The 23,381-nt window shown below is 41.3% G+C and overlaps 1 protein-coding gene and 1 long non-coding RNA gene across 2 annotated transcripts in view; one reads left to right on the top strand and one right to left on the bottom strand.

Moving 5' to 3' along the window:
• Positions 1-16,022, bottom strand: part of INTS4 (integrator complex subunit 4) — a 114,486-nt gene extending 98,464 nt beyond the window's left edge. Inside the window, exons 1-2 of the mRNA XM_044258455.1 lie at positions 15,799-16,022; positions 10,750-10,944 (exon numbers count right to left, since the gene is read on the bottom strand). Coding sequence (XP_044114390.1) covers positions 10,750-10,944; positions 15,799-15,852 — 249 coding nt within the window. The 5' untranslated portion in view covers positions 15,853-16,022. The remainder of the gene's footprint in view (positions 1-10,749; positions 10,945-15,798) is intronic.
• A 255-nt stretch (positions 16,023-16,277) lies between these two features.
• Positions 16,278-19,052, top strand: LOC122912549. The gene is made up of 2 exons (XR_006385655.1): positions 16,278-17,070; positions 18,499-19,052. It is a non-coding gene; the product is annotated as an uncharacterized LOC122912549 (long non-coding RNA).
• The last annotated feature ends 4,329 nt before the right edge of the window (positions 19,053-23,381 follow it).

Here is a 23,381-nt window from a genome sequence, read left to right as displayed (position 1 = left end):
GCTGCTTTTTCTTCAGGCTTCTGCCAAATGGGAGAGTGAGGAATGGAGAAATGAGGGGCCAAGTAAACAGTGCTTCTTTTTTTTTTTTTTCTTTTTAAGATTTTATTTATTTATTTGACACACAAGTAGGCAGAGCAATGAGTAAGCAATGAGTAACGTATACAGTTGTTAAAAAAGTATGCTGCACACCTGAAACTAATAACACCATATATTATAATTCAATTTAAAAAATCTTTAATAATAAAAATAAATCCTTCAAGAATGGAAGCAAAATAGAACTTTTCCATACAAGAAACACAAAGAAGTCTCACCACTAAACTTACAATAAATGGAAATATCAGAGGGTATTCTTTAGCCAAAAGGAAAATAATCCCAGATGAATAGTCACATATGTGGGGAGAGAAAAGTAATGATAAACATATTGGAGTAAATGATAAATATTTAGTAAACCTAAATGAATATTGCCTATATAAAATAACACTGTCTTGGAGTGCCTGGGTGGCTCAGTCAGTTAAGTGTCTGACTCTTGATTTCCACTCAGGTCATGATCTCAGGGTCATGAAATCAAGCCCTTTGTCAGGCTCTGTGCTGACCATGGTGCCTGCATAAGACTCTCGCCCTCTGTTGGGGCACCTGGGTGGCTCAGTGGGTTGAACCTCTGTCTTTGGCTTGGGTCATGATCTCAGGGTCCTGAGATCAAGCCCCGAATCAGGCTCTCTGGTCGGCAGGGAGCCTGCTTCCCACTCTCTCTCTGCCTGCCTCTCTGCCTACTTATGATCTCTCCCTCTGTCAAATAAATAAATAAAATCTTAAAAAAAAAAAAGACTCTCTCTCTCTGCCACTCCCTCATATGCATGTGCTCTCTCTCTCTCAAGAAAAACAAAACAAAACAAAACAAAACAAAAAAACCACCACATTGTCTTACAGAGTGAAAGACGGAGAATTAAAATATACAATTACACTCACATATAAGTCAGGAAGATGGATAAACGGAGGTAAGTCCTTGCTCTGTCCAAAATGGTTACTGTGCCATAAAACATTTGACTCTGATAAGTCAAGAATTCATATTTTATTACACTTTGATAAAAATAAAATTAAATTTAAAATGTCATGTCAGGAGTGCCTGGGTGGCTCGGTTCAATAAGTGTCTGCCTTTGGCTCAGATCATGATTCTAGGGTCCTGCAATCAAGCCCACTACCTTCTCCCCCCACCCCACCGTCTCTCCCCCTTGCTTGCTCCCCCTTGCTCTCTCTCTCTCTCTCCCCCTCAGATAAATACATAAAATTTTAAAAAATATTTTTCACATCAAATTTTTAAAAATTTCATGTTGTAATGTCTAGGCTAATCAGTAAGAAAGTATAAAAGAATATTTAACTCAAAGCTAAAGATGAAGGTAGCAAGAAACAAGAGATAAAAAGAACATTAACCAGGTAAGATAAATATAATGCATATAATAACAGGGTAGCTTTAAATCTACATATATCAATAATTACATAAACATAATGAAATAAATGATTAATTTTTTAAAAAGATTTTATTTATTTACTTGACAGACAGAGATCACAAGTAGGCAGAGAGGCAGGCAGAGAGAGAGGAGGAAGCAGGCTCCCTGCTGAGCAGAGAGCCAGATTCGGGGCTCGATCCCAGGACCGTGGGATCATGACCTGAACCGAAGGCAGAGGTTTGTTTTTTTTTAAAGATTTTGTTTATCTGACAGAGAGAGATCACAAGCAGGCAGAGAGGCAGGCAGAGGGAGAGGAGGAAGCAGGCTCCCCGCTGAGCAGAGAGCCCGATGCGGGACTCGATCCCAACACTCTGAGATCATGATCTGAGCCGAAGGCAGAGGTTTAACCCACTGAGCCACCCAGGCGCCCCGAAGGCAGAGGTTTTAACCCAGTGAGCCACCCAGGTGCCCCAAATGATTAATTTTTAAAACAAACATTTTTTTAAAAACTAACTAAACGTTAGGGATCCTGGGTGGCTCAAACAATTAAGCATCCAACTCTTGGTTTCGGCTTAGGTCATGATCTTGGGGTCCTGGGACTGAGCCCCACATCAGGGTCCCTGCTCAACTGGGAGTCTGTTTATCTCCCTCTCCCTCTGCCCCTCCCACTGCTCACTCTCTCTCTAATAAATAAATCTTTAAAAATAAATAGATAAAAATTAAGAACTACATGTTGTTTACATAGGTCTTAACCTGAATTAAAAAAGACATAAAAAAGATGAAAATAAAATGTAGAAGTAGGTATATCACACAAACTATGATCAAAAGATAGCTGGTCTCACTGTATTAATATTAAAGCCATTATTTGCTAATGATTATAAAAAAATGCAAAATTATCTATATGTAACTTATTAAAATTATAAAGTGAGCTTGGTAAGGTTGTAAGATATAGGAGTTAATAAATAAAAGTCAACTGCACTTCTGAAATCCAGCAATGCAGTGTTAGAAAATGAAATCTTAAAAATATTACCATTTACAATAATAAAATATTAAATATCTAGGAGTAACTAGCAAAAAAATGCACAACATCTTCCATGTTTATGGACTGGAAAACTCAATACAGTAAAATGTTAATCCCTAAATGTCAGCAGAACAAGAGTTAATGCAAGCCTAATCAAAATCCTAGCTGAAATTTTGTTTTGTGGCAGAATTTCACAAGCTGATATCAAAATTCATAAAAAAATGAAAAGACCAAGAATAACTAAATATTCGTAAAGAAGACAAGGTGAGTGAACTTGTCCTGTCAGACGTCAAGATTTAATATAATGCTATACTAACACAGCATGGTACTGGCATGAGAACAGACAAACTACTGTATTAGAATAAAAAGTCCTGAAATACCCCTCAGATTGTTTGAAGTGGCGGGGGGGGGGTGGGATGTTGGGGTACCAGGTGGTGGGTATTATAGAGGGCACGGCTTGCATGGAGCATTGGGTGTGGTGAAAAAATAATGAATAATGTTTTTCTGAAAATAAATAAATTGGAAAAAAAAAAAAGTCCTGAAATACTCATATATAGGCACTTCATTTACCACAAAGGTGGTAATTGCAGAAAAATGGAGAAAGGACATTCTTTTCAATAAATGCTGCTGGACATTTGGATTTCCATATACCCAAGCAACATACACACACATCAATCCCACGTGTAAAAAGCAAACAATAAAGTTTCTAGTAATAATGCAGCAAAATGTCTTAGTGAGTTCAAGGTAGGCAAACCCTTCTTACATCGGATAAGAAAAGCCCAAAAATAAATGAAAAAATTGTCAAATTGGGCTATATTAAGAAATTCTTTTCATCAAAATACAACACTAAGGGAATAAAAGTGCGCGGGTGGGGGATAGTAGGAGGGACTAAAAAGGAAGAAGATACTTGAAAACACATATAACCATTAAAGCCATTAAAGAACTTGTACTGGAATATAAAGAATTCACACAAAACAATAAGGAAAAAGAAAAATATGCAAGAAACATCAATAGACATTACCTAAAAAATATCCAAATGGCCAATTAAGTATATTAAAATTGTTCCACTTCATCAGAAATCTAAGGACTACAAATTAAGGCCACAACAATATACCACACACATCCACAGAACTGTCAAATGAAAAAGATCAAAAATTTCGACTGTTGGCAAGTATGTGGAATTGGAATTCTCACAGCGCCAACGGTGGGGGGGGGTTCTAAATTGGTACTACCACTTTGAAAAAGTTGGCTCAGGGAGTGCCTGGGTGACTGGGTTAAGTGACTGCCTTCAGCTCAGGTCATGATCCCAGGGTCCTAGGACTTTCTGCTCTGCAGGGAACCTGCTTCTCCCTCTCCCTCTGCCCCTCCAGCTTGTACGCTCTGGCTCACTAACTCTCCGTCTCTTAAATAAATAAAATCTTAAAAAAAAAAAAAAAAACAAAAACATAAAAAAGTTGGCTCAGTAATTTCGCTCTGGGGTATACAGAATATAGAAATGTAAGACATACATACCAAGAGACCTTAATAAATGTTCATGGCACTACTTCCTATAGTAGTTAAAAAGTGGAGACAGCCTAAATGTCCATCAATAATAGAATGGGTATGGGGTGCCTAGGTGGCTCAGTGGGTTAAAGCCTCTGCCTTTAGCTCAGGCCATGATCCCAAGGTCCTGGGATCGAGCCCCACATCAGGCTCTCTGCTCAGCAGGGAGCCTGCTTCCTCCTCTCTCTGACTGCCTCTCTGCTTACTTGTAATCTCTGTCTGTCAAATAAATAAATAAAATCTTTAAAATAATAATAATAGGGACGCCTGGGTGGCGCAGTTGGTTGGACGACTGCCTTCGGCTCAGGGCGTGATCCTGGAGTCCCAGGATCGAGTCCCACATCAGGCTCCCAGCTCCATGGGGAGTCTGCTTCGCTCTCTGACCTTCTCCTCGCTCATGCTTTCTCTCACACTCTCTCTGCCTCAAATAAATAAATAAAATCTTTAAAAAAAAATAAAATAAAATAAAATAATAATAATAATAATAATGGAATGGGTAAATAAATCAGTGTATAGTCATACCATGAAACCTTTACTGTGGTGAAAATGAATAAACTATAGCTACCATCAATAATATGAATGAATATCAATATAGGCAGAATTTTGAGCAAAAGCCACACATAAAAGATTTACACTATATTCCTTAATTACATTAAGTTTTAAAAAAAGATAAAAATAAATTGTATTTAGGAGTACAGGCTTAATGGTAAAAAATAAAAGAAAGATAGTTATTACCCTGAAAGTGAGGACACTGGTGGTTATCTTTTGGGCACAATCTAAATCATTAGAGGGTAGTTTGAAGAGGCTTATGGGAGGCTGATAATATTCCATTTCTTAACCTGGATGGTAGTTACTCATTGTGTTCACAGTATGAGCAATATGCTATATGACATTTTTCTACCTGTTTTTCTCTATGTGTTGTATTTCACAATAAAATTTTTTAAATGTGGTAGCTCAGTCAGTTAAGCACCCTACTCTTGATTTCAGCTCAGGTCATGATCTCAGGGTCCTAAGATTGAGCCCTGCATTGGGCTCTGCACTATGCACGCATGGAGCCTGCTTAGGATTCTCTCTCTCCCTCTGCTTCTGCTATACCAGCTCCACTCCTGCTCACCATGCTCTTGCTCTCTAAATAAATAAATAAAATGAAATAAAACAAAATGTTACTTGGATTACTGAGGTTAACAGGGGAAACAAAAGATATTTTGACATCAGGAGAAGGAAAAATGAAGCGAGAGAAATTGGAGTGGGAGACAAACCATGAGAGACCACGAACTGAGAAACAAATGGATAGTTTTAGAAGGGAGAGGGTAGGGGGATGCGTGAGCCTGGTGATGGGTACGAAGGAGGGCACGGAGGGTACGGATTGTACAGAGCATTGGCTGTTATACGCAAACAATGAGTCACGGAACACTACATCAAAAACTAATGATGGTGACTAACATAACAAAAATTTTTTAAAAAGTAAAATCAACAAGACTCAGTCAAGAAGGAAATAGGAGGAGAAGAAAAGGTAAAGGATCTTTCTCAGGTTTCTGATTTAAGGGTCTATATCAATAATGGGACAACTTCCCAAGATAAGGTAGACTGGAGAATGAAGGGAGATCCTAAATTCAGTTTTGAATATAAAAGGAAAAGTTAATTATCTTATGGACTTCAAATTATTGAAGTATCAAAGAAACAGGCTTTCTGAGATAATGGACTAGTCAAATCCTAGTAAAAAATAACCTGCAGTAAGAGAGGACAAGAAAAGAGCTATATAGCCTTTCAATGGTATGGAATGGAGTCACAGACCTCCAAACACAAGAGAGCTAAAAAGAAAGCAGAAGTACTGGGCCTAGCAGACAAGAGGAGGCAAGATGGCACAAAAAAGAAAACAGTATCTGACCTAGTAACACTCCTGATCAATCTAGATACGTTACCCAAGTTCTTCTACTTTCTGAAATTATCCCCTGGTACCCTCAACACCTAAGCTTAAAACAAACTGCCTCCAGGGAAGCCCTCTCTAAAAACTGCTCTTCCCACCATCAAAATCACCCTGATTCAGGCTTTCATCACCTTGCTTCAGATTTATCAGTATCCTTGTTGGTCATCCTAACACCCATTTCCCATCGTCCAATTCCTCCACTCTCCCTCCTATTTCCAGAGTGACATTTCTACAACAAAACCTACAAGATAAAAAAAAAAAAAAAAAAAAAAAAAAACCTACAAGATAAAATAGAGGCCCTCCATGATTTCTAGTCTTATCTCTTAAAGAACTTTCAACTTAAAATCTATACCAGCTGCTTGCATTTCTTCTAATGTGACAGGCTATCTCACATCTCCATGTGTTTGCTCACAATCGCTCTTCCTTTCTAAAATGCCTTTCTTTCCTCCTGTTTTCCAGCTGGCCCAAATCTGTTCTAGAAGACTCATCTCAATGGTCACTCTACTCTTTAATGCCATTCTAGTCCCCTGCTCCCAAGTCACACTGACTGCCCTCTTTTTTAAGGTCACATCATAACCTGTCCCAGATTTCACAGCACCTACAACACTGTATTGTAATTATCAATTTATTGTGTCTATATCTACCCAACTACACTCAGATCAGGGATCACATAATTATCTCTTATATCCAACACTAGCACAAGGCCTGGCACAGAGTTAGTATTCAGGAGGTTTCAAGAAAATTAAAAAAAAACGAAGAAATGAATAACCTTACCCCTTACTATCTATTTACTACATACATTATTTGGTCTACCAGCTATACTACTAGCCCCATAATGACAAGGAACATGTCTCACAGTTCTACATCCTCCACAGCAACTAGCAGAGTAGCATAAGTGAAGAACCCATCATGTCAAGGAAGTTCAGATACTGCTGCCTGACCAAAAAAAATCTGGAGAAGCAAAAGCCCAAGTAGCTTATCTACTAAAATATAAGAGACCACATTTATGGATAACAAACCAAAGAATAAAAAGCGCTACGGTCATCAATCTAGAACTGGACACATTTGGGATCTGTCCTCATTTTCTTTGTGGCTAGAATGTGCTAGATTAATGCAAGCAGCATGGCCTGGTTAGAGAGCGTAGGGTATGACGTCACAATACCAATTTCATTTTTTCTTTTAGACATGATAATGGTATTGTGGTTATGTCTCTTAAAAGAGTACCATTTAATTTATGAACATAATGACACAATGCCAGGGAGAATCTGGTGGAAAGGGATAAGAGTGGAGGAAGTAGAAATGGACAGTTGGGTGGGGGCATGGCCATTCAGCAGTGGTAACTGCTGAAACTGGATAATGGGTGCATGGGAATTAATGAAACCATTCCCTCTACTTGTACATGTATCTGAAATGTTTCACAACAAAAGTTTAAAAAAAAACAAAACAACCTAGATCAAATCCAGACCTTCCATTTACTTAGCTGGGTCACCCTGAAAATTAAACTGCTCTAAACTTAGTTCCCTTTTTTTTTTTTTTTTTAACATTTTATTTATTTATCTGACAGTGAGAAAGAGAGAGAGAGAGTGGACAAGAAAGGGGAGCCGCAGGGAGAGGGAGAAACAAGCTCCCCACTGAGCAGGGAGCCCCACATGAGGCTTAATCCCAGGACCTTGGAATCATGACCTGAACCGAAGGAAGACACTTAACCAACTGAGCCACTCAGGGCCCCTCCAAGCTTAGTTTCTTACATGGATTACATAAATAACAATGGTGGTGTCATCAGGATTAAAAATATCACATGCGGAAAGAGCTTTATAAACTCCAACAAGCTATATAAATGTTAACTGTTCTTAGAAGTATTATTACAGGAAAAAAAAGAAGTATTATTACAGATGATTATGGGAAACAGAGTTATATTATCATATAATAGGTGGATATTGCTAAGAAAAGAGTAACGAAAAATAGATTACTAAGTGTCTGAAAACTTGAGAACAGAAACCCTGATGACATTCATGTAAAACATGCATATATTAACCCCCCCCACATTGTTCCAGGGACCTTGACAGGAACTGGGACAGAGATAAATAGATTTAGAATTTGGAGTCCCTGAATTTAAGGGCTTAACGTCTAAAGGAGAGAGACATATGGCAAACACTGGTTATACAAAGAGCTAATAAATATGCTAACAGGCTGTCCAGGGCCCAGAAAAAATGCCTGATATATAATAAACACTCATTAACTGAGTTAAAAGTATCACAAAAGCATAAGCTCACTCATTCAACAAATATTAATTTTACCACACACTGTTCTTGGTACCACAGATTCATCAATTTAAAAAAAAAAAAAAAAATCCCTGCTTAAGAGAAGCTTACATTCCAGCATGGAGGAAATAGACAAGGTACCAAATAAATGAAAAATTATATAAAATACAAGAAGATGGGGGTGCCTGGGTGGCTCAGTTGGACACTTGATTTTGGCTTAGGTCATGGTCTCAGGGTCGTGACATCAAGCCCCATGTCATGATCCCCGGTCAGCACAGGGTCTGCTTGAGGATTTTTCACCCTCTCCCTCTTTCCCTCCTCCTGCACACACAGGCACATATGTGCTCTCTCTCAAATAGATAAATCTTAAAAAAAAAAAAAAAAAAGAATATGAGAATATGCTAACTGCAATGGAGAAAACAAAATCAAGGAAGGGAGCTAGAAGGTTCTAGGGTGGAACAGGCAGTTTCAATTTTAAATATAGGGACAAAAAAAGGCCTTAATGAAAAAATGACATTTGAGCTATGACTTGAACAAAGTGTGGGAAGTAGACATATGAACATCTGAAGGAAGTGTTCTAGGGGAAAGGAAACATAAGTGGAAAGACTCTGAGGAAGGAATATGCTTGACAGAGAAAGTGGCAGACCAGATCACAGGGCAGTGGGAGGAAGACAGAGGAAAACAGACTGGGAGAACTGCATGTGAAAAGAGATGGATTTCTGAAAATCCACAAGATCTTTGGAAAACTATAAGCATTTCTGATTAAGCTAGAATATTATATGTGTAAAGGAAAACACCCTTTATGTCATATTTAAAAGATTTAAATAAACATAGTTTACAGAAAGAAGAGAGATTGAAAAGAAAAAGAAGCATTTGCAAGGGAACACCTGAAGACATTACATGCATCCTGATAGATGCAAAAGTAAATACGAATCGTCATCTACAAAGTATTCTTAAAAACTTCAAATATATGCTTAACCTGAACCTAACAGGGCCTATATTGTATACCTAACCTTCCGTTCCTAGTAAATAAAAGGGGTAGAGGAGCAAATTAACCTCCAAGGAAGTAAAATTCAAAAAAAAAAAAAAAAAAAAAAGACATTTTATCAACTGACTGAGTTTATCAGGTCAATGTCACCAAAATAATAAAAATTGTTCTAGATTAAAAAATGACCAGGGAAGCTTGGGTGGCTCAGTTGGTTAAGCGTCTGCCTTTAGCTCAGGTCATGATCCCAGGGTCCTAGGACTGAGCCCTGCATCGGCTCCTTGCTCAGCTGGGAGCTTGCTTCTCCCTCCCCCTCTGTCTGCTGTTCTCTCTCTGATAAATAAGTAAGTAAAATCTTAAAAAAATAATTTAAAAAAATTAAAAAGAACAAATGCCACGTGTGAATAGTGTTTGCATTTTTATTTGAAGCAATCAACTATAAAAAATATTTTGGAAATGAGAGAAACTGGAATACAAACTAGTTGTTAGAGTACATTAAGGAAATCTAGTTTAATCTGATGTGGTTACACGTTTTTTTTTAAGTCCCTTACTGAACTGTTTTGGGAAATATATTATACTTTAAAAAATTAAGGAAAGGGCATCTGCATGGCTCAGTCAGTTAAGTGGCTGCCTTCAGCTCAGGTCATGATCCCAGGGTCCTGGGACCAAGCCCCACGTTGGGCTCCCTGCTCAGTGGAGAATCTGCTTCTCCCTCTCCCTCTGCCTGCCACTCTGCCTACTTGTGCTCTCTCTCTCTCTGTCAAATAATATTAAAATCTTAAAAAAAAAAAAAAAAAAACTTAAGGAAAACAAACAGAGGGAGCAAATCTGTCAAGATATCTGCTATGTGTTAAATCCTAGAAATGGGTGTTTGGGAGATCATTATAGTATTGTTTTGACTTGTCTAGGCTTAAAAATTTTCATACTAAAGTTTAAAACTTTGATTCACCCATGATTCAAATATTTGGAAATTTGTCTTCCCTTCTACTTCAGATCTTACTTACACAAACTGAAAAATAAACACATCTTGTGACTTTCATTTGTTTAAACTATTTCCTGCATTTAATCAATCACAAACTGATGTTTTGTCTAACCCAGTAAAATACATGGAGAAATGAAATGCCACTACACAAAGGAAAAAAAAAGTTTAAAAAAAGAGGGCTATCGCAATTAGATATGAGGGCCTTGAATTAGGGCAGAAAGAGCAGGATGACAGGATGATATTTCAGAGACAAAGCTGGTTAGAGAGGGTCACAGCTCAAGTCCTCCTTTGTATGCCCACCACACTTGACATTACAAAGGCAACACTACCCCAGAAGTATGTTCGCATCTGTCTCCATATACACTCTATGGATACCTTCTATATCTACACAGAGATGCAGCAAACTTCTAAGAAAAGGATTTGGATCTTTTTTTATCTCTGTATCTACAGTGCCCAGCATGTGGAAGACCCTCAGTAAAAGACTGCTGAACAAACACCTTCTTATTTATCTTGTGATACTAAGCTATTCTGTACACATGATATAATTCTTACATACACTCCCAACAGGTCCTCAAGACCATCTTACCTTGTAATAATGTTCCAAGAGAATCCTGACTACTCCCTCCACGCTTTCTGCTTCAACAGGCTTCCTGGCAAACTGGAGTAGGTACTGCAAAGCATCTGCTGGGGAGGTTGCTTTACACAGATCTATGTGGAGTGCTGCAGATTTGCTTGGTTTTGTCAATCGGAGTTTCTTGGTTGCAATTTCCTCCTGTTGTTGCTGCAAAGGAGCAGGCAAAGATAACACATGAAAACAAAGGGTCTGTAATATTCACTTTGCCTCACTCCCTTATACCAAATAATGTACTTTTTAAAGGGAAAAGCAGTATTATGAACTGGGAAAAGGACACTGGACTGGAGACCAGGCTGAGTCGCCATTTTGCTTTTCACTAGCTCCTACCACTGTGGCCTCGTCATTTCATTCCTCCAAGTCTCAATTTCTTTCTCTGTAAAGTAGGTCTACTAACATTTTGTTCTATCTCTCAGAACTGTTTTAGCTTTAGGGTTAAAAGGACACACAAAGGATCTGCTCCATTCTTTACTTAAAAGAAATCTCAAGTTTATAAATATGTTCAGACTGTGCTGAGGCATGCACCAGGCTCATCTTCCTTGGTGAGAAAACTGGAAGTGATGGGAACTATCTATAGCTCACACTAAGTAAGTCTTCTCCTTAGTCCGGATAACTATCCAAACCATTCTCCCTTTATTAAAAGAATGGTAGTATAAAAAAATTAGAAATACAGTCAAATAGCTCACAAACTGTAGCCACTTAACAAATGTTTATTGAATGGTTATTCAGTGTTAGGACTTATCTCTAAGTTCCAGTTCTGCTATTCTAAGTAAGTCATAATCCTTACTTTCATCATCTGTAAAATGGGAGTTATGACACTACTACCAGTCTTTCTCAACTAAGGATCCTCATCTGAAGTACAGGACACGCACAATTATTTGAGTAACTCTTTTCTCAATTCTCCCAAGGATGGTGCATAACTAGAAGCTTTCTAGACGCATTTGTTATGTATAATGGTGCCAAAAAAGTTCATGTAAAAGGGAACCTGTCCCTCCAAAGCTTAAGTCAGGCCCTGTGGGTAGGTACAGAGAGCGTAATAAATAAGACAAATGTTGTAATCAAGAATTTTCCTTAACATCAGATGCATCATTTTGATATCCTGAGTAACCACCTCTTTACAAATTTACTTTTCTACAGAGAAAAGATTAGGGTTATTCTAGTCAGGAACAAAGTAGGCCATGATATAAAGGGACTGAGAATTTTGAAGTTAGAGAATTTGGGTTCAATAACCACTTACACGTGAGAGGAGGCCAGTCCTTCTTCTATAAAAGAGAATAAAATACCTATATCATACGAATGTTTGAGAAGTCTAAAGTACAATGTCTTTGTGTGTGCACACATAAAATAATAAGCACTAAATACATACCAGTTTCCTCTCCCTTCTCATCTTCATAGCAGGGGAAAAGATCAGAAGCACTAAGATCTCATATCATCACTCTAAGGTAATGATTCATGCAGAATGAAGTGAAGAAATGAGCTCTTTTCTCAAAATCCTTACCCACTCAAATCCTATTCTACACCATTCAGTCTTCTGTGTTACTTGGGCTTCAATCAGGTCAAAACCTGAGAAAGATTTCTTTCCATATAGAATATGTAAAGGGGAAGACAAACCACTATCTGCTATCAGTCAGCCATCGATAACATTTTAGTGAGCCAGGACCTATGATCACCATCCATGGGTGACAGAGTAGTTAGATTTGAGCTGGGGGCAAGGGTAGTGATAAACAGGTGACACATGAGAAGCCTGAGGACACAACATCCTGACTCTGTGGCTCTTAACATCTTGGCAAGGCTTCCAAAACCCTGGAGCTGACAGACCAAGAGCCACAGGTGTAGAACATGCAGCCCTCCTTTTCAACCTCTGCCCCAGGGTTTCATTATAATATACTTACATTGTGGTTTCAAATCCACCCCTACACCCCACCCCCACCCCTGCCGACTCCTATGGGGAAAGATGGCCAGGACAGTTCCGGCAAGAACCTGGTAGAGCCAAAAACTCATTCTCCCAACTGGTAGAAAGAGTCCCTTAGATGACTGGAAACAACCTCAGTAAGAGACCACCATAGCTATGACCCATAATCTATGCAAACACAAAAAGACACCCCTAGTTCCAATGCGGTAGCCACTCTGAGCCTGCACACTCTCCATTCTTGAGAGTGTACTATCCTTAATAAACTATTTGTGCTTGCTACACTCTTTCTGACTGTCTTTATTTGAGCCTGGATCCTCACATAAATCTTTGTAGGAAATCCAAGAACCCAGACCTCCATTCATACAACTCAAGAGTCTCCTACACATAACAAAAGACAAAGAGATGAACCGGGCATTATTTCTGTCCTTAAGGAGTCCAGACTGGTAGAGAGATATGTATACTGTGTGAAATTATTTAAGAAAAAACTCACAAAAACTAAGTAGGGAGGATACAAGGGGAGGCTGGAAGGGGGGAACAGTGTCACTTTACAATTAGGGGGAAAACTGTGGATTATAGACCCTAACAGAAAAATTAACAAGAAAGAATCATCAATTACAGGCCCCAACACAGAAAGATGTACATTGCATCTCCTACAAGAAATTAGCCACTCTTGGGGCTCCTGGGTGGCTCAGTGGGTTAAAGCCTCTGCCTTCAGCTCAGGTCATGATCCCAGGGTCCTGGGATTGAGTCCCACCATCAGGCTCTCTGCTCAGCAGGGAGCCTGCTTCTCCATCTCTCTCTGCCTGCCTCTCTGCCTACTTGTAATCTGTCAAATAAATAAAATCTTTTTTAAAAAAGTATTAAAAAAAAAAATTAGCCACTCCTGCAACTCAGCCAACTCCCACCTTCTTCTCCATAAAATAAGGGCCCTCTTTTTTGTTTGTTGGACTTGCCCGTGGTTTTGCCATGGCTTGCATGTCCTCAATTGCACATTCTGTTATTCCCAAATAATTACATTTTGGCTGGTAAAAGAACTATTTTTAAGGTTAACAACTGATAACACTGAGTGGTAAGTACAAATAGATGAGTACAAACAGAGTACTAGCCATGGAAGCAGAGGAGGAAGAGACGAAACTATTGCTGAGGTTTTAGATGGGTCCTGAAACAAAAATGGGAAAGCAAAAATAAAGGGAAAAATGACATGCACTCCATGTGAAAGAGAAAACAGGTCCAAGAGTTTGGAGAGGTGTAAACACATGGCATACTGGACCAAGGGTGAGTATTCCTGGGTAGTGGGAACAGAAGAACTACGGGAAAAAAGGAAATAAAAATTGTGAATGTATAGAATGCCATCGAACTACACAATTAAAAATGTTTAAAATGGGGATGCATGGGTGCGTCAGTCAGTTAAGCATCCAACTCTTTTAATTTCGGCCCAGGTCATCATTTCAGGGTGGTGAGATCAAGCCCTGCATTGGGCTCTATGCTGAGCGTGGGGCCTTGAGAAAAGAGTCTCTCTTCCCCCTTCCTCTGCCCTCCCTCACTCTTGAGCCAAAAAAAAAAAAAAGTTTAAAATGGTAATATATGTATTTTACCACAATTATGAAAAAGAAAAAAAAAAAGTGAGCTGGGGAAACAGGCCCAGAAAGTTCCAGAAAGCAAATCACGGAAGGAGCAGCTCTGTGAAATGTGAAAAATTTTCCTGAGCGGGCTCTGGTTAGCTCAGTTGGTGCAACAGGCAACTCTTGATTTCTGGGTTGTGAGCCTGAACCCCATGTTGGGTATAGAGATCATTTAAAAATTTAAAAACTTTAAAAAGAAAAACCTTCCTGAATGTTGACTCATTCCAAAAGTTCAAGAAAATGAATTTCACATAAAATGAAGCAACAAAAAAGTGCCAAGTTTAAATCTCAAAGTTATATTTAAGGGGGGGAAAAAAGCAATCTTCCCTACAGTCAGTGGAATATGCTACAAAAATGTGTCCACAAAACAGAAATGGTAAGTGATAAGATAAGTGAAAACTTGTCAATACAATAATCTCTCTGTATTATAATCACCGGTATGCTTTTCTGTCTCTCCCACTAGGCTGTGAGCTCCTAAAGAACAAGGACCCTAAAGTGTATTGGACTTTGTAGCTCAACACCTTTCACTATACCTAATACATAGTAACCACTCAACAAATTCTTGCTGAAGGGATGAATGAAATACTTAAGTTTCCTGCTGGATGGTCTAAATCCTGCTACACTAGAAGTCTGAGGACCTAGGGGTACTCTAGGGATCTAAGGATGCTTTTGACCTACTAGAATCAATTGGGGGCTTGTCAGAAATGCAAATTATTGCCTCCACCTCTCCCACCCCACTGAGTATAATCTACATTATACCAAGATCGCCAGGTGATTTGCATAAAAAGTCTAAGGAGCGACACAGGAGATAACTTGGGATCAACCTCTATTTTATAAAGCAACATCTATGAGGAGACACATGGAGAGTCACTGCTCTAACAGGGGCTCAGACCACCTGTCCTTAACTCCAAAGGAGGGAAATAACTGCTCTCCTTCCTACGTAAGCTGTTCCACAAATGGAAACTTCTGCCCCTATACAGCCTGGAACCCTCACCTGCTTTAGCTGGGTCTTGAGGATTTCTACAGACTCTACCTCCAGCCCCTTAGAGTTCTGCATACAACCAACTTGTCCCCGGGCGCTTTTGGGGGGGGGGGGAGGGACCAGGAGGTGGGAGGAGCTCCACCAGAATTTGACTCTGAATCCTCCAATCCCTCCAGAAGCTTTGGAGCCACATCTGTAGAACGAAGTGCTAACGTAACCAGAATAAACTGAGATAACGGATAAGACATCTTCATACATTGTAAAGAGCTTTCTATTCTAATAACTTTATTAAGTGTCAGACTGCACATACTAAAAATGACAACAGCAGCTGCAAACGAACACGCCCACTTAAGTGTAGTTTCGGAGAGCCTATCAAAGTAGTCGGCACTCAACCCAGGTTTGCGGCGCCTGTTTTGGCAAAGTGTCTGGAGCGTGGATAATCTTCCCCTCCCCGAACTAGTCCTAGGACCTTTCCTTCCATCAATTACCTGAACCACTTTAGTGAATTCCTCGTACACCCGCTTCTTTAGGTGCGCCGCCATGACTGCCCGCGTACCCTCTCAGCTTCCGTACTCGACGAGGGAGGCGGTGGGGGAGGAATCCGGAAAACTTGCCCGGGCCTGAGGAACTCGCCACTATCCCACAAGGCAGTGGAGTTCCGAGAAAGAGAGGCCGCTTCCTGCTGCTCCACTGCCCTTTCCGCGGTGCAGCAGAATTTGTCCTCCTACGCCTTGTGCGTCGGCGGAACGAAAATGAGGGCGCAGAGCGAGGGGGCGGGGCCTTTAGCAGGAGGTGACTGGACTGAAGAAGTAGATGAGCCAATGGCAGCCTTCGGGGGTTCGCTGGTGGACTCAGAGTGGTCGGGAGCCTGGTATCGGAGCTGAGCGAAGGGAGGGAGGACGTACAGGGCAAAGGTCAGAGGCGGGACCCAGAGCTAGAGGCAAAACCCGGAGCAGCGGGAGGCGTTTCAGAGGAGAGACGAGGGGGAGCGGGCCCGCGGACATTTTCGTTGTTTTTGGCTATTCCTGTTTGCTGCTTGTAGCTTTTTTGAGCTCTCTTTAAGGTTTAGCTGTGTGACACCCGTCTCCTGCCATGGGATTCTTTTTTTTGCTGTCTCATTCCAGTTTGAAATCCATTTATTTTTAAGGAATCCGCCCTCCCCCACCCGCACCCCCATAGCTACGGGAGAGAGGAAAGAGCCCTGAGGTCAAGGGTCAGGCACCCAAGTTTCAGACTTTGATTGGCACTTAATGAACAGAGAGCCTCCGCCAGCTGTCCTGACTGAGGTGTAGTGACAGTGGAAGGGAATGATGCAGAAACATTGGCAGAAGGAAGTGGATTAGTCGTGTTGGTGAAACCCGCGGTCGAGTTTTTACTTCCTGAAGCTTTAGCTGTTCATTGTTAAGGTCTTTCAGAAGCGCTGACGCGGGATACCGTGGCAGGTGCAGAACACCTCAACACCCAGAAAAACGGTCTTCACTCTAAAGCCTTACAGTGTAACTGGGAAGAGAGACGCCCAAACATAATCAGAGGTCAAGTGTCCTTGGATAACAGGAATGTGAGTCACAGAACTACTGACTTCCTCAGGATTAGGGGGTGGGCGTGCAGAATAATGACCCCAAAATGTGCCATTTTGGTGTGGGGAGTATTTATAGCTGAAGACAGTCGGGGCGCAACAGGCTCAGAAGAGCTGTTCACCTTCCGCGTAACTTCCTGAAAGAATTTAGAGGGCCTGTTGCCAGAGAACGCTAATACCAAAGGTAATGTTTTATCAACACCTCATCTACAGAGTCCGGCAAACGTTTGTTCACCAAACATTTGCTCTTATCTTTCTGTGAATTGTCTTTCTCCACTTTCGGAAGAGGCACACCTCTTCCTCTTTTCCCGAGCTCAGGGTGGCGTAGAAGCCTCAAGTGCCTGTCTTTGGGCCTCATGACTTCGGGGCTCTTGTACCTAAAGAAATGGTTTTGGGTTTGTTTGGTTTTTTTTTTCCCTCTTGTTCTGTCTTCTAATTATTAGACCAGCCAGAGAAACTAGAAGGGAAGAAAAGTTTTCCATCCCTGCAGGGCCTCATAGAAGTACTGAAGAAACGATTTTTGCTCTAGCTTTAAAAATAGTGATTTTGGGGTCGCCTGGGTGGCTCAAGTGGGTTAAAGCCTCTGCCTTCAACTCAGGTCATGATCTCACCGTCTTGGGATCGAGCCCCGCATTCGGCTCCCTTCTCACTGGGGAGCCTGCTTCCTCCTCTCTCTTTGCCTGCCTCTCTGCCTACTTGTGATCTGTCAAATAAATAAAGTCTTTTTTTTAAAAATAGAGATTTTTAAAAATATATATTTTGAGAGAGAGAGAGCTAGAGTTGGGGGGTGGGGGTACTGGAGGAGGGCCAGAGGAAGAGGGAGAGAATCCCAAGCACTCTCCATGCCCAGTGTGGAGCCAGACACCTGGCTTGATCTCAGAACTCTGAGATCATGACCTGAACAGAAATCAAGTCCCATGCTCAACAGACTGAGCCACCCCAGTGCCCCCAAAATAGTGAGTTTTCCAGAAAGAAAGAATGTCATCCCAGATCACAGAGACTACCACATGTACAAATGTGTCGGGTGAAATAAAAAGCACTTAGAAACTGTGCCTTTAGTAAATATTAGCAGCTACTATCATTACCATATTCTATCAAATCTAAGCTGCAATTGCGAAACAAACCATTATTTTATGTGACATATATAAAAATTAAGAAAACAGTTAAGAAATTAGGAGAATTGGGGCACCTGGGTGGCTCAGTGGGTTAAAGCCTCTGCCTTCCGCTCAGGTCATGATTCAGGGTTCTGGGATCGAGCCCCAAATCGGGCTCTCTGCTCAGTGGGGAGCCTACTTCTCCCCCTCTCTCTGTCTGCCTCTCTTCCTACTTGTGATCTCTCTCTCTATCAAATAAATGAAAAATCCTAAAAAATTTAAAAAAAAAGAAAACTCACTTTAAAAAAAAGAAATTAGGAGAATTGAGAAATTAAGAATTAAGAAAAAAAAACCCTAAAATTAAAACCAGTGGTTTCTTATTGCTTAGATTTGTTATGTATATTTACTGAAGGAGCTCTTTTAAACTGACTTACACATATTTATATCCTTTGTCATATACTGCTGTATTTCCCTGCCTCTGTGCACATTAAAACTTTTCATTTCAATGCTAATTACAGGGTAATCTCTTCGAAGAGTCATTAAATGGCAATCAAAGACAACAGATGTAGAGCTCAAAGGAAGTGATGGTGACATGAACTGCTAGGACCCAGTCTACACATGAACAGTTGGCCAACAGCAATCTTAAGATGTATCCTGATTTCAGAGATGTTGAATGTGCATCTAAGCATCAATTATAAAAAGTATTAACATAGTTATTGTTACATATGGCTGCAGGGAGGAGTTTGGTACACTAAGAAAATTCATGGGGCGCCTGGGTCGCTCAGTTGGTTAAGCACCTGCCATTGGCTTAGGTTGTCATCCCAGGGTCCTGGGATCTTGCCCCAAGTTGGGCTCCTGCTAAGTGGGGAGTCAGCTTGCCCTTCTCCCTCAGCCCCCCTCACCCTGTCTGTGCTATCCCACACATGGTCTCTCTCAAATTTTTAAAAATGAAAGAAAATTCAGTTGATATTGAGAGCAAACTGCATACAGGGAGAAACTAGGGCTGGACCGGTATACAAACAAGAGTATTCTGCGTTCTTTAATGTTCAAATAAAAAGCTGTCTTAATTGGATTGGTGATATTTTCATTTGACCTTCATTATTGCACTTGGAGATAGAATGAAGCACCCCAGTGAATCCCTTGAGCTTCAAACAGAGTCTTCCTTGTCCCAATTGTATAGCAGCAACCCAATTTCCCCTTAGAAATTGGGGTTACTCACTCAGACTGGTATAATAACCCCTTCTCTGCCTGTTGGCTCAGCAAAAAGAGCTCCAAATGACCAGGGGGCAGTCTCATTAGTGCTATAATGTAATGGAACAAAGACAGTGTTCTTAGTGGAACTGTCCCTCCCTTGGGGACTAAATACTCCAAACCCTCTGAACACAAGAATTCATAAATGAATTATTAGGTAAAAGTGACAAGAACCAGTCTTACCTCCTCTCCCTAGTCCCCAGACCTATGTAGTCTAACTGTGGGAACAATGGTGCTATATTTTAGCTATTGCCATAAGGTATATACCACAGATCTGTAAAACAGCATCCAGGGGGCACCTGGGTGGCTCAGTGGGTTAAAGCCTCTGCCTTCGGCTTAGGTCATGATCCCAGGGTCCTGGAATCAAGCCCCGCATTGGGCTCTCTGCTCGGCAGGGAGCCTGTTTCCTCTCTCTCTCTCTTCCTGCCTCTCTGCCTACTTGTGATCTCCGTCTGTCAAATAAATAAATAAAATCTTTAAGGAAAAAAAAAAAAAAAACAGCACCACAGACTCAGAATATGTTGTCTTTTGGCTAGCCCCGTGAGTCTGCAAAAGGCCATACACCGTTTTTATCATAGCAGCAACCTCTGGCTGTTGGGGTACCTAGCAAGACCAAGCAAGAGTTTCTTCACTATAATTCTTTCATCACAAAATAAGCTCGTAGGGTGCGCCTGGGTGGCTCAGTCAGTTAAGCTTCTGACTCGGTTTTGGTTCAGGTCATGATCTCAGGGTCATGAGATTGAGCCCCAGGTGGGACTCCATGCTCAGAATGGAATGTACTTCAGGATTCTCTCCCTCTGCCCCTTCCCCATTTGCATGCTTATAGGCACGCTCTCTCTCTTAAATAAATAAATAAATAGTTTAAAAAATAATCCCCTTAGGGGTGCCTGGGTGGCTCAGTGGGTTAAGCCACTGCCTTCGGCTCAGGTCATGATCTCGGGGTCCTGGGATCGAGCCCCGCATTGGGCTCTCTGCTCAGCAGGGAGCCTTCTTCCTCCTCTCTCTGCCTGCCTCTCTGCCTACTTGTGATCTCTGTCTGTCAAATAAATAAATAAAATCTTTAAGGAAAAAAAAAACAGCACCCCAGACTCACAATATGTTGTCTTTTGGCTAGCCCCGTGAGTCTGCAAAAGGCCATACACCGTTTTTATCATAGCAGCAACCTCTGGCTGTTGGGGTACCTAGCAAGACCAAGCAAGAGTTTCTTCACTATAATTCTTTCATCACAAAATAAGCTCGTAGGGTGCGCCTGGGTGGCTCAGTCAGTTAAGCTTCTGACTCGGTTTTGGTTCAGGTCATGATCTCAGGGTCATGAGATTGAGCCCCAGGTGGGACTCCATGCTCAGAATGGAGTGTACTTCAGGATTCTCTCCCTCTGCCCCTTCCCCATTTGCATGCTCATAGGCACGCTCTCTCTCTTAAATAAATAAATAAATAGTTTAAAAAATAATCCCCTTAGGGGTGCCTGGGTGGCTCAGTGGGTTAAGCCACTGCCTTCGGCTCAGGTCATGATCTCGGGGTCCTGGGATCGAGCCCCGCATTGGACTCTCTGCTCAGCAGGGAGCCTTCTTCCTCCTCTCTCTGCCTGCCTCTCTGCCTACTTGTGATTTGTCTGTCAAATAAATAAATAAAATCTTTAAAAAAAATAATCTCCTTAGTCCAAAGCAATGTATGAAATACCATGAAAATACACAAGGTATCCATGCATAGCAGAGCTGAGGAAAACACTGCAGTTAGGTGTATTGGTCAGGGTTCTCCAGGGAAAAAGAAGCATAGAAGATAGGTAGGTCGGTAGGTAGATAGATAGATATTAAACTCCTATAACAGACCAAGTGGCTTATAAACAGCAGAAATTTATTTCTCACAGTTCTGGAGGCTGGGAAGTCCAAGATCAAGGTGCAGAGAGATTTACTGTCAGGCAGACACTCACTTCCCAGTTCATAGAACGCTGTCTTCTCACTGAGTCCTCACATTACCCAAGAGGCAAGGGAGCTTTCTAGGGTCTCTTTTATAAGGACACTAATCCTGTTCATTAGGATTCTACCTCATGACCTAGTTACCTCCCAAAGGCCCCACCTTTGTATTAACATGACTTTGAGGGTTAGGATTTCAACTTGTGAATTTGGGGCAGGGTTGGGGGTGGTGGTGGAGACTCACAAATCCAGTCTATAGCAGTAGGAAAAGCAAATATGAATCTGGAATATGTATCAATTCCTGTGGGATAAATCACTGCTTCTTCCCTGATGGAAAGGATCCAGTGTGTGGTAGAATGATTGCAAAATTGGCCTGATGCTCCCCCTCTCTGTATGTATGCCCCTTGAAATGCAACTTTGAAGCTGTTTCCATTAAGAGATGGAATTTGTGTCTCCATCCTTTGAATTGGGCTGGTTTCATGACTAGCCAATAGAAAATGGCAGAAGGGACAGCGTGATAGTTTTCTATCTAGGCCTCAGGTCCATCTACATACACATTCTCCAGACATTTTGTTTGATTTTGGAACCCTACCATTGCCATGAGAATCATTCCAACCTATACTGCTGGATATTGGGTGACCAGATGAAACAAACCAAGTGACCAAGCTGAGGCCATCTTAAACCAGCCCACCCCAGATGATCCACCACCTGACCCCAAGATGCATGAGGGAGCCCAACCAAGACCAGAAGAATTGCCCAATCTGTGGTTTTGTGAGAAATAATTAATGATTATAGCCTTAAGGCATTAAGTTTGGAAATCAGAAAGTTGTCATGTGGTCAAACAGTCCCTAAGATGTAGATTTGCAATACTGGTCTCTGCTAGATTAGCTGGTAAGGAGATAAGCCCAAATGGATTTAGATAGCTTATTGTTCACAGCATAGCAAGGCAGCATGAACCTCGTGTTTCCATTGGTTCCCTTTGCCCCCCAAGCACCATGGAGGTGATGCAGGTGAACGCAATGCACACAATGGGTCTGTAACACAGATGAGGAACACCGAGTTTAGGAAACCATCAATCTCAAAAGAGGAATGCTAGCAAACCTGCCCTCTGGAGAGAGACGTTATTATACTGGTCAGGAAACAAGTCTGCCTTCCAGCCCAGTGGAGACTTTTTTTTTTTTAACAAAGATTTTATTTATTTGAGAGACAGAGAGTACTAGAGCAGGGGGACAGGGAGAAACAGACTCCCTGCTGAGCAGGGAGCTGGACACAACACAGGGCTCAATGCCAGGACCCTGAGATCATGACCTGGGCCGAAGGCAGATGCTTAACTGACCAGCCATTTCGGCATCCCAGTAGGGGCTGTTTTTTTAATCATTCTGAAATAGCTCCAGGATTGAAGGGTGAAGTCAGCTTTATTATTTTTTTTAAGATTTTATTTATTTATTTTGACAGAGAGAGATCACAAATAGGCAGAGAGCCAGGCAGAGAGAGAGAGGGAAGCAGGCAGAGAGCCCAATGCGGGGCTCGATCCCAGGACCCTGAGATCATGACCTGAGCTGAAGGCAGAGACTTAACCCACTGAGCCACGCAGGCGCCCCTCAGCTTTACTATCTTTATGACTATTATTTATTTAAAATTTTCTAAGTGAGGAAATCTCCTCCCTACCTCTAAGCAGATTTACAAACATCCTCAAACAAAGTTGTCAATGCCATTTGCTTAGAAATGTCAGCGTTACTCCCAATGGTTTCTTACAGAGTAGCACAGCTAACTGATTTGCAGTGCCATCAACCTATCACTAAAAAGTATCTAGTTCCACACCACCCCTCTCCCCATCCTGCAGATAGAATCCTGGGTTGGTCTCTGCTGTTGGACATCCATCAGGAGCCAGACCAGCTCTGGTGAAAGAAAATCTATACTGTAGAGCCCATGCATAGCTATTATGTCCACCATTTTCATGATTCCACTGAACAAACACTGGGGAGCTGGAAAAAGAGGCTGGCTGATATCCATAGGTTCCATCATTGTGTCCATTTATTTTTTTAGAGCCTTTTCTAGAATGGATGCCCTCTGGTGGGCATTTGTGAGAAACACAGATACTTTCACCATTCCAAGAACACACCAACTCCTCAAGCCTTCTTGTCACTGATCTTCCACTCTAGGACTTTCCAACTCTAGGAAACAGAGGAACGGGGAGGACCAGTTTCCCAGGACACTGATCACAGCAGAAATGGATG

The sequence above is a fragment of the Neovison vison genome, chromosome 7 (genome assembly GCF_020171115.1).
Source record: "Neovison vison isolate M4711 chromosome 7, ASM_NN_V1, whole genome shotgun sequence".
In the NCBI taxonomy this organism is placed as follows: Eukaryota; Metazoa; Chordata; class Mammalia; order Carnivora; family Mustelidae; genus Neogale; species Neogale vison.
This window is presented reverse-complemented; position numbering and strand designations above follow the sequence as displayed.